Raw genomic sequence first — 12624 nt, forward strand, 5'->3', positions numbered from 1 at the left:
CAGACCGATTACACCAAATGAGATCGAAACAGTTATCAAAAAACTCCCAACAAAGAAAAGTCCAGGGCCCGATGGCTTCACAACGGAATTCTACCAAATATTCAAAGAAGAACTAACTCCTATCCTTCTCAAACTATTTCAAAAAATTCAAGAGGAAGGAAGACTTCCAAGCTCCTTTTATGAGGCAAGCATAATTCTGATTCCAAAACCAGGCAAAGACAACACAAAGAAAGAAAATTATAGGCCAATATCTCTGATGAATATAGATGCTAAAATCCTCAACAAAATATTAGCCAACCGGATCCAACAATATATGGAAAAAATCATACACCATGATCAAGTGGGATTTATTCTGGGGAGGCAAGGCTGGTACAATATTCGTAAATCAATGAATGTGATTCATCACATAAACAAAAAGAAGGAGAAAAACCATATGATAATTTCAATAGATGCAGAAAAAGCATTTGATAAAATCCAGCACCCATTCATGATCAAAACTCTCAGCAAAGTGGGAATACAGGGAACATACCTCAACATGATAAAAGCCATCTATGAGAAACCCACAGCCAACATCATACTCAATGGGCAAAAATTAAAAGCAATCCCCTTAAGATCAGGAACAAGGCAGGGGTGCCCCCTTTCACCACTCTTATTTAACATAGTCCTGGAAGTCCTAGCCACAGCAATCAGACAAGAAGAAGAAATAAAAGGCATTCAACTTGGAAAAGAAGAAGTAAAGCTATCATTATTTGCAGATGATATGATATTGTATATAGAAAACCCTAAAGTCTCAGTCAAAAAACTACTGGACCTGATAAATAAATTCAGCAAAGTGGCAGGATATAAAATCAATACTCAGAAATCAGAAGCATTTTTATACACCAACAATGAACAGTCAGAAAGACAAATTAAGGAAACAATCCCCTTCACAATTACAACCAAAAAAATAAAGTACCTAGGAGTAAACTTAACCAAGGAGACTAAAGACTTATACTCGGAAAATTACAAAGCATTGATAAAAGAAATCAAGGAAGATACAAACAAGTGGAAGCATATACAGTGCTCATGGTTAGGAAGAATAAACATCATTAAAATGTCTATATTACCCAAAGCAATCTATAAATTCAATGCAATACCAATTAAAATACCAATGACATACTTCAAAGATATAGAACACATATTCCAAAAATTTATATGGAACCAAAAGAGGACACGAATAGCCTCAGCAATCTTAAAAAAGAAGAATAAAGTGGGAGGTATCACACTTCCTGATATTAAGTTATACTACAAGGCCATTGTACTCAAAACAGCCTGGTACTGGCATAAGAACAGGCATATAGATCAATGGAACAGAACAGAGAACCCAGAAATAAACCCACAGTTCTATGGACAACTGATATTTGACAAAGGAGGTAAGGAAATACAATGGAGTAAAGACAGCCTCTTTAACAAATGGTGTTGGGAAAATTGGACAGCTACCTGCAAAAAAATGAAACTAGATCACCAGCTTACACCACTCACAAAAATAAACTCAAAATGGATAAAAGACTTAAATGTAGGCCGTGAAACCATAAGCATCTTAGAAGAAAACATAGGCAGTAAGCTCTCCGACATCTCTCAGAGCAATATATTTGCTGATTTATCTCCATGGGGAAGTGAAATAAAAGACAGGATAAACAAATGGGACTATATCAAACTAAAAAGCTTTTGCACAGCTAAAGACAACAAGAACAGAATAAAAAGACAAACTACACAATGGGAGAAAATATTTGACAATACGTCTGATAAGGGGTTAATAACCAAAATTTATAAAGAACTTGTAAAACTCAACACCAGGAAGACAAACAACCCAATCCAAAAATGGGCAAAAGAGATGAATAGACACTTCTCCAAAGAGGACATACAGATGGCCAATAGGCATATGAAAAAATGCTCAACATCACTAATCATTAGAGAAATGCAAATTAAAACCACAATGAGATATCACCTCACACCAGTCAGAATGGCGCTTATCAACAAAACAACACAGAATAAGTGCTGGCGAGGATGTGGAGAAAAGGGAACCCTCCTGCACTGCTGGTGGGAATGCAGACTGGTGCAGCCACTGTGGAAAACAGTATGGAGATTCCTCAAAAATCTGAAAATCGAACTGCCTTTTGACCCAGCTATCCCGCTTTTAGGAATATACCCCAAGGACACCATAGAACGGCTCGAAAAGGAGAAATGCACCCGCATGTTTGTGGCAGCATTGTTCACAATAGCGAAGATCTGGAAACAGCCCAAATGTCCGTCAGAGGACGAGTGGATTAAAAAGCTTTGGTACATATATACTATGGAATACTACTCAGCCATAAGAAATGATGACATCGGATCATTTACAATAACATGGATGGACCTTGACAACATTATACGGAGTGAAATAAGTAAATCAGAAAAAAAAAAAAAACTAAGATGAATCCATACATAGAAGGGACATAAAAATGAGACTCAGAGACATGAACAAGAATGTGATGGCAACAGGGGCGGGAGGTTGGGGGGGGGGGGGAGGAGGTGAAGAAGGAGAGAGGGGTTAGGGGAGGGGAGGGACACAAAGAAAACCAGATAGAAGATGACAGAAGACAATTTAACTTTGGGGGAGGGGTATACAGCACAATCAAATGTCAAAATAATCTAGTGATATTTTCTCTCAACATATGTACCCTGATTTATCAATGTTACTTCATTAAATTTAATAAAAATAAAAAAAAAATATCCAAAAAACAGTTGTAGAAATTCATCTCATCAAAGCTAAGAATGGGGAAGGAGGAAATGAGAAAAGAGTAAAAACCATTAATGCTCAGACACTAAATAGCTGGGACAGTGTCAATCCATAACCAGCCCAGCTGCCTGGGCCAAGAACTGGGACCCAGACCCAATGCTACCTGTCCTGCTCCTCTCACCTTCCATTCCTCACCAAGACCTTCTAGTTCGTATATTCCCTTTTATCCCCAAAGCAAAATACTGAAGCAGTTTAGTCAATGCAGGTATTAAAGGAAAATGACTTTTTGCTACACAATGGAGCACTTTTCAAATGTTTAAATAACTTGGGTATATGAACCCACTTCTTTAACATTAAATTTTATGTGATCTAAGTACAATCAAGTATTTCTGAAAATTAAGCCTCCTAATTGAAACAGATTATAAAATACACACTGAAATTTAAAGACTCAATATTAAAAAGAAAACAAATGTGTCATTGACACTTTAAAACCTGATTGCATGACAAAATGATAGTATTTCTAATATATTGGGTTAAATAAAATGTGTTGTTAAAGTGTATTTCATCTCTTTCTTTTTACTTTTTTAAAATGTGGTTACTGAGGGGCACAAAGAAAACCAGATAGGTGACGGAAGACAATTTGACTTTGGGTGAGGGGTATGCAACATAATCAAATGTCAAAATAATCTGGAGATGTTTTCTCTGAACCTATGTACCCTGATTTATCAATGTCACCTCATTAAAATTATAATTAAAAAATAAATAAAAATAAAATGTGGTTACTAGCCCTGGCCAGGTAGTTCAGTTGGTTAAAGTGTTGTCACAGCAGGCCAAGGTTGTGGGTTTGATCTCTGGTCAGGGCACATACACTAATCAATGATGGCATGAATAAGTGGAACAACAAATTGATCTTTCACTCCCTTCTCCTCTCTCCTAAAAATCAATCAGTATTTTTTTTTAGGTGTGATGCTAACCCATATATATATATTTCTATCTTGTATGTATCTAAGGTAACCACTTATACCTATATTAAGCTAAACATGAGTTCATACTGATATTTCCAGCTCTAATCAATCACAACATGGATAATTGTAGTGTCTTTCCCTTGCTTATCTGTAACCTCCCACTCCAACAACAACTTGGCTGCCATCACCCATCATTCATTTATTTAATTCTTCCACCCAGTAAAGTACAAATATAGTGGTTTCAGATTTGCTCCCATGAGAAATGGTACTTACATAGAATTCCTTTCGCCCTTAGTCTTACAGACTCCTGTCATTTCCAAAATCACTTAGGTCAGTACCCTATTTCCCTACCCCTCTAGTCAGGCTGTTTCATACATTTGGAATATATTTATATTCTTTGGTCATACTCTGTATTCCATCATGGGATTTCTAAACTCCTAAATAATTTTGTAAAATACGCATATATAAAGATTTACTCTTTTGATGCAAAGCTCCATTGGTTTTGAAAAAATTACTGTGCTTAATGTCTTATATTCATCATTACAGCATCATACAAAACAGAATAATTTCACTGCTCTAAAAATCCCATGTTTCACCTTTACTTTTTTTTTACTGATTTTAATTTATTGTTTACATAGATTCTAGTGTTGCCCAAATGCATCCCCCCTCCCCCGTATTCCCCTCAACATCTCCCTTGCCCCCCTCCCAACATCACCCTCCCCCCTTCCCTTCAGGTTTATCCCATCCTATTATCCCCTTTCCCTTTGTTCTCTTTTCCTCTGGTCCCTTTGATCTCTCCTCTGTCTCAATTCTGTTCCTCAGTTTACATTGTTCATTGGGTTCCTCAAATGAGTGAGGTCATATGATATTTTTCTTTCTCTGCCTGGCTTATTTCACTTAACATAATAGTTTCCAGGTCCATCCATGTTGTCACAAAAGGTAAGATTTTCTTCTTTTCCATGGCAATAAATTTTTTAAAATGTGATTAGTGAAAAATTTTAAATTAGATATGAGTTATTTTTTACTTATTTATTTTTTCTGAAGCTGGAAACAAGGAGAGACAGATAGACTCCCGCATGCGCCCGACCGGGATCCACCAGGAGCGACGCTCTGCCCCTCCGGGGCGTCGCTCTGCCGCGACCAGAGCCACTCTAGCACCTGGGGCAGAGGCCAAAGAGCCATCCCCAACACCTGGGCCATCTTTGCTCCAATGGAGCCTCGCTGCGGGAGGGGAAGAGAGAGACAGAGAGGAAGGAGGGAAGGGTGGAGAAGCAAATGGGCGCTTCTCCTATGTGCCCTGGCCGGGAATCGAACCCGGGTATCGAACCCGGGTCCCCCGCACGCCAGGCCGACGCTCTACCGCTGAGCCAACCGGCCAGGGCAATGTGAGTTATATTTTTGTTGGACAACACTGATATAGAACAATAATAAAAAATTATAAAAATAATAAAAATGTCTATTACTAGCAATTATAATAGCTACCATTAATTTAAAGGCTAGAATTTAAATTATCACTTTGACTGCTCAGAAAGGCCTTCAAATTATTATAAGTACTTATATGATTAGATATAATGTGATAACCTATCATAGGATAACCAGTCAGGGTGGTTGGCCACACTGCTGGCTCAGTGTTATAAAACCTTGTTGATGTCTTTATGCATGCTTGTAAAAATATCTTTTCTGTATCGCTAGCACCCTCTTGTGTTTGCTAATTGTAATAGCATAGTAGGCCTTCAGCATCTATAGGAAATGATTCAAAAAATTATAATTGACATTTTTAATCTTTCACTCCTTCCAGAACTGTGTAAAAAAAATATGAGGGCTACACTGACCCTTAAGCTTTAATTTTGTCATCTGGGGCACAGGAAAATCTACATTTCTCAGTAAGTGATTCTACCTGGTCCATTATTTCAAGGACCTATGCAGAGCCCTGCAGAGCAATGTGAGGCCATAGATCAGGTACAGACCGCTAAGGCAGGGGTCAGGAACCTATGGCTCGAGAGCCAGATGTGGCTCTTTTGATGGCTGCATCTGGCTCACAGACAAATCTTTAATAAAAAAAAAAAAGATAACGTTAAAAATATAAAACATTCTCATGTATTACAATTCATTCATTTCCTACCACTCATGTTCATGGTTGTGGGTGGCTGGAGTCAATCACAGCTGTCCTCCGGACAACACCAAATTTTTATTGGATAATGCATAACATATACAGGTCGTTGTCTGGCTCGCACGGAATTACATTTTAAAATATGTGGCGTTCATGGCTCTCTCAGCCAAAAAAGGTTCCCGGCCCTTGCTAAGGCATGCCAGTTTCCAGGGCTAGAGTCTCCCTACTTCCTACAATACATCCTGAGACCCTATCTGCTTCATGAAACCACTTAGCATCTCCCTCAGAACATGACTCTTCCCTCATCTCAGTCCCGGGGAACACTGCCCGGCCCTTTGGAAAGTCTCACGTCTCCTCTAATGGAAGGGTGCACCTCCTCTAGGCCACTGACCTTCATGCAGAGTAACTGATCAAGCCAAAATAAGGTAGATGAGGACGGCTCAGGTCTCCTGTCCATATCCAGCATTAACACAGGCACCCCTCATATGAAGCTCCCTCAGCACTTTCTGACACCTGCACGTGCACAGAGACGTCACAGGCCGGAGTAATGAGCAGGACCTCACAGCCCACACACTCACCTCGGCAGTCCTTAGCAGTCACGGCGTCCCCGTAGAAGCCGTCGGCACACCTCTCGCAGTGGGCGCCGTCCGTGTTTCCGATGCAGCTCAGACATTCTCCAGTGACGGAGTCACAGTGACCAGCCTCTGAGGGGTCGACATTCCCGCTGCAGTTACAGGGAACACAGGATTCCCCAGGCACGGTCGGGTTTCCATAGTAACCGTCTGCACATCTGCATAAAAGATTGAAAGGGACATTACCCCACCACCCAGAGAGGTTCTCTGAACAGTTAATCAATCAGACTGACTCTTGTGAAAGATTTACTGTGGAAGGAATGTAACTCCAAGTTCAGGCAGTCTCGTATTTCCTTCACTCACTAAGAATGAGGAGAACGTCCAAAACGAGCCATAAATCCAAGGGATCCGCACCTGGCCCCGCCAAACCGACCGGCCTCCCAGCACCCAGAGAAGTGGCCCTCTCCTCAGGATGGCTGCCAGACTCAGCCGGAGATGGATAGAAGGGAACAGACAACTCTGGCTTCCAGGCTCCAGGAGACAGCTGTTAATCACCCACAGAATCATTCAGAGTATGGGATATTTAAATGTGTGAACAGTAAATACTGACTCCTCGCTGATTCCATTGTTATTGATGGGAACTCAGATTAAGCTCAAGGAGTTCTCAGAAAGTTCCACCATAAATTTTTTAATTGATATATACTGGCTTTTATCTATAATTATTAATATATGAAATAACAATTACATACCCAAACTCTAAAACCACTCAACTACACATTTAAAAATAAACACATATCATTTACATTAGAGTAATTTTTAATGCAACTTTTGGAAAACAGTTGAGCGACTCAGTGTACCTCTCGCACCAAGTTCCTGAGTATCCCTGGGCACACTGGTCACAGACCACTTCATCTCCGTCATCTAGGTGGCAGGTGGGGCTGAAACTGTCAAAACAGTAGAAATGAGTGCAATTTTCCAATGGATGGTATAGAACTTCTAAATAGTTTAAGTGCTTAATTTCTGCCACTTCTGCCCTTACAAACTTTCATTGAGTTTTCAATCCTTAGCTCAAAACCCAAGGACCCTGGCCTCACAGCCCCCCCCTACAGGCACTGGACTCTCCCTGAGTCCTACTCCTGCTCATCCCTGAACCCAGTGTGGGCTTCTCTCCTCCCTGCCCAGGTTCACCAGCTGATCCTCAATGACCAACTCAGCTGTCGCCTCCTCCAGGAAGCCCGTTCTGAATTCCTCCCCTCCCAATTCCATGGCTCTGGTCTGCTTGCACTCTTGGCACAACTGGCCAAGAGGGCGCGTGCTCAAACACTTCAGTAATCACATTTCCCAAAGGACTCTCTCTGCTGACCGGGGTCCCTTCAAACTATTCCTAAGTCTTGGGGAGGCCTGTAAAGAGAGGTAAGGGGGCAGATGAGCATCCCTCCCATTTTCACCACAGTAGCCCTGATTGTGTCTGTTTATACACTGGCGTTTCCAATAAGAATCCCCATGGGGGGAATTCTTTGGGTGTGGACAAACGAAGCTCTAAAGGTAACCAGCTACAGCAATCAGACAAGAAGAAGAAATAAAAGGCATCCAAATTGAAAAAGAAGAAGTAAAACTATCATTATTTGCAGATGATATGATACTGTATATAGAAAACTCTAAAGTCTCAGTTAAAAAACTACTTGACTTGATAAATGAATTCAGCAAGGTGGCAGGATATAAAATTAATACACAGAAATCAGAGGCATTTTTATACACCAACAATGAAATGTCAGAAAGAGAAATTAAGGAAACAATCCCCTTCATTATTGCAACCAAAAAAATAAAGTACCTAGGAGTAAATTTAACCAAGGAGGTTAAAGACTTGTACTCGGAAAATTAAAAAACATTGATAAAAGACATCAAGGAAGACATAAACAAGTGAAAGCATATACCATGTTCATGGTTAGGAAGAAAAAACATCATTAAAATGTCTATATTACCCAAAGGAATTTATAAATTCAATGCAATATCAATTAAAATACCAATGACATACTTCAAAGATATAGAACACATATTCCAAAAATGTATATGGTACCAAAAAAGAACACGAATAGCCTCAGCAATCTTGAAAAAGAAGAATAAAGTGGGAGATATCACTCTTCCTGATATCAAGTTATACTAGAAGGTGATTGTACTCAAAACAGCTTGGTACTGGCATAAGAACAGGCATATAGATCAATGGAACAGAACAGAGAACCCAGAAATAAACTCACACCTTTATGGACAACTGATATTTGACAGAGGTAAGAGCATACAATGGAGTCAAGACAGCCTCTTTAACAAATGGTGTTGGGAAAATTGGACAGCTATCTGCAAAAAAATGAAACTAGACCACCAACTTAAACCATTCACAAAAATAAACTCAAAATGGATAAAAGACTTAAAGGAAAGCCATGAAACCATAAGCATCTTAGAAGAAAACATAGGCAATAAGCTCTCTGACATCTCTTGCAGCAATATATTTGCTGATTTATCTCCACGGGCAAGTGAAATAAAAGGCAGGATAAACAAATGGGACTATATCAAAGTAAAAAGCTTTTGCACAGCTAAAAACAATATGAACAGAATAAAAAGACAAACCACATAATGGGAGAATATATTCAACAATACATCTGATAAGGGGTTAATAACCAAAATTTATAAAGAACTTGTAAATCTCAACACCAGGAAGACAAACAATCCAATCAAAAATGGGCAAAAGAAATGAATAGACACTTCTCCAAAGAGGACAGATGGCCAAGAGACAGATGAAAAAATGTTCAACATCAATAATCATTAGAGAAATGCAAATTAAAACCACAACAAGATACCACCTCACACCAGTCAGAATGGTGTTTATTAGCTAAACAATACATGATAGGTGCTGGCGAGTATGTGGAGAAAGGGGAACCCTCCTGCACTGCTGGTGGAAATGCAGACTGGTGCAGCCACTGTGGAAAACAGTATGGAGATTTCTCAAAAAATTAAAAATGGAACTACCTTTTGACCCAGCCATCCCACTTATAGGAATATATCCCAAGGACACCATATCACTGACTCAAAAAAAAGAAATGCACCCCCATGTTTATGGCAGCATTGTTCACAATAGCAGAGATCTGGAAACAGCCCAAGTGTCCATTAGTGAACAAGTGGATTAAAAAGCAGTGGTTCATATATACAGTGGAATACTATGGGGCATGAAAAAGAAGGAAATAATACCTTTTGCAACAACATGGATGGACCTAGAAACTATTATGTTAAGTGAAATAAGCCAGGCAGAGAAAGAAAAATATCACATGACCTCACTCATTTGAGGAATCCAAGGAACAATGTGAACTGAGGAATGGAATTAAACCTGAAGGGAAGGGGGGAGGGCGCTATTGGAGGGGGTAAGGGAGATGTTGAGGGGAATACGGGGGAGGAGGATGTGTTCCGGGAGACACTAGAATCTATATAAACACAATAAATAAATAAAATAAAAAACAAATAAAAGGTAAACCAGTGAGAGAGAGGGGCTTTCAAACACCTGGCCTGTAGAGAGCATAGTCCAGCATGACGTACAAGACCCACGCCTCGCCCCCACCTCCCTCACGCCTGTGCTCTGAACCAGCTGCACTCCTCGGACAGGGCCTGACCGTGCCACCATGCCTTCCACCTGGGCCGTCCAACTCTGCTGCCTTCAAATTCCTTCCCATCCTTCAAATCTCAGAGCCAGAGCTTCCTCAGAGAGCCATTCCTTGCAGTGTCCGACCATACTCCATGCATGCGCCTTCTCTGTGGTCAGGACCATACTATGGATTCCGGGGACTGGCAGCCACAAAAGAACAGTTTGATACTCCGAGTACCATAGCAGACATACGAAATTATTTGTTGAATCAATTAAGTGAGTTCTGCTTATTCTCAATGAGCTGGATAGTTTGGTCATTATATTTAAAACATTTAAAGCCCAGGAACATGTATTCATCTCTGTGTCCCTGTGCCTCCTAGCCCAGTGGTAGCTCATAATATTTACTTGTGAAAGAACTGATGACCAACTTTAGACCAAAAGGAAAAATAAGTCCTTGCTATCACACAACTTTTCTTGCATAATTTAAAACATCATTTTTTATAAAAAAAAAAAAAAAAAAAAAGAATCTATTCCTCCAGTTTAATCCTAATTAATTGCCACTGGGCAAAATTCACACTCTTATTATTCACTAAGTGTTGCTCTGAAGATATCGGTACACATGTGGGTGGAAATTCTGGCCACACCAGGCAGGTGACAGGCTTACTTGTTGGAAGCAGAGGAGAGGGGGCAGGCGCAAGGCTGGCAGTCCCCAGGAGTCCCTTGGACAGGCAGCCCATAGAAGCCGGGTAGGCACTGCTCACAGTGGTCCCCGATGGTGTTGTGTGCACACGCCTAGGACAAATGCATGCAAAGGAGTCTCAGCTCTGCGTTCTCTAAAGCAGGGGTCCCAACCCCCGGGCCGTGGACTGGTACGGGTCCGTGGGTCATTTAGTACCGGTCCGCAGAGAAACTTTAAATAACTTACATTATTTCTATTTTATTTATATTTAAGTCTGAACGATGTTTTATTTTTTTTTAAATGACCAGATTCCCTCTGTTACATCCATCTAAGACTCACTCTTGACGCTTTTCTCGGTCACGTGATACATTTATCCATCCCACCCTAAAGGCCGGTCCGTGAATATATTTTCTGACATTAAACCGATCCGTGGCCCAAAAATGGTTGGGCACCACTGATCTAAAGGATTCTCAGATTCATCTTAAAACAACTTAAAAAAGTAAAAGATAAAATGCTAAAACAAGTCAATAAACTTGGTTATATGAAGAAGGGCTGCCTGTTGACAGATTAACTAACAAAAATTTTAATTGGTATAAATGGACGCATAAGAGTGTTTATTTCCAACTACATCAGAGTAACGAGTACCATTCTTGTTCTTCTGTAGGAAACAAGTAGAAAACTGCGACAAAATCTATTAAATTCCAGCTTGACCAGGCGGTGGCGCAGTGGATAGAGCGTCCTAGTAGACACCACCTTATTCAAGTGACCCTGAGTAACATCTCCAGGAAGAAGACAGTGACATCATGTACCCAGGGGACAACACTGAGGACACATCACCTCCATACCTTCCTGCCCAAAATGCATGACCTCAACCTAATCATGAGAGGACACACCCGCCCTCACTGCGGGACGTTCTACAGGATGCCCGGCACTCTTCAAAAGTGCCGCAGTCATAAAAGACAAGGGAAGACCAGAAACGGTCACAGATGGAAGGAGTCAAGGCCATCGGGTACAATGTGGGAGCCTGGGTTTGAAAGAAAAAGGGACACGAATGGAAAAACTGGTGACATTTGAGTGGATCTGTCGTTCGGCCGATGGGACTACGCCAGCGTGAACTTCTGAGTGTTGGTAACTGCTGTGCTTGTGCACGGTGCGAGTGCTCAGGCAAGCGGACTGATGGGTACACAGGAACCTCTATTTTTGTAACCTTCTTGTAAATCTAAAATTATTTCCAAAAAAAAATTAAACTACAAAAACTATCATTTATACCTATTAGAGCATTAAGGGCAGTTGCTATTTAGCAATTGCACTTAAATGGGAGAATCTATTTTTCTAAATACGTGTTAACAGAAGCACATGCAAATACTTTGCCAGACTAGCTGTAACGAGAGCCACAGGTGGCACAGCCGTGCCCTGCGGACGCCCCCAAACACTGGCAAAGGCTGGCCTTGCAAACCTCAATGGCAAAGGGAGAGATGTTTCAACAAAGCAATAACATTACCAAGCTGGCGCAAGCTGTGCACCTGAGGAAACTGAGCTGTTCTGAGTCTGTGTGCAAACCATCATTTCACACAATTCCATAGATGCTTTACTTACAGAACAAAGAAATGAACAAATAACAAAAATGAATGCTTTGCTGACAGAATAAAGAAAAATCAGGCTCTGGAGCGAAAGAGCCATCCTTGGCATCTTGCCAGAAACGTCTCCATGGTTCTGATAATTAATTTTCTCTAGCCCTGTGACTCAATCAATCTTTTGGAAAGAGCATGAACATATCTCTGTAGGATGAATGGGGTTCAGCTAATTAATATACGCATTCACTCCCTCTAGGAAGAGTGAATCCATTAAAACTCAAGAGTGTGGCCTGGCTTCCAGCCACCAGAGTCTAAAAGAATTCCTGATTGAAGTTAAA

The 12624-nt window shown here is 40.6% G+C and overlaps 1 protein-coding gene across 1 annotated transcript in view; it reads right to left on the bottom strand.

The window, feature by feature from the left end:
* LAMA1 (laminin subunit alpha 1) overlaps window positions 1–12624 on the bottom strand; it is a 222495-nt gene that overhangs the window by 88409 nt on the left and 121462 nt on the right. Inside the window, exons 17-19 of the mRNA XM_066247114.1 lie at window positions 10698–10825; window positions 7263–7349; window positions 6412–6623 (exon numbers count right to left, since the gene is read on the bottom strand). Of these exons, the coding sequence (XP_066103211.1) occupies window positions 6412–6623; window positions 7263–7349; window positions 10698–10825 (427 nt within the window). The remainder of the gene's footprint in view (window positions 1–6411; window positions 6624–7262; window positions 7350–10697; window positions 10826–12624) is intronic.

This window comes from Saccopteryx bilineata, chromosome 11 (assembly GCF_036850765.1).
Source record: "Saccopteryx bilineata isolate mSacBil1 chromosome 11, mSacBil1_pri_phased_curated, whole genome shotgun sequence".
NCBI lineage: Eukaryota > Metazoa > Chordata > Mammalia > Chiroptera > Emballonuridae > Saccopteryx > Saccopteryx bilineata.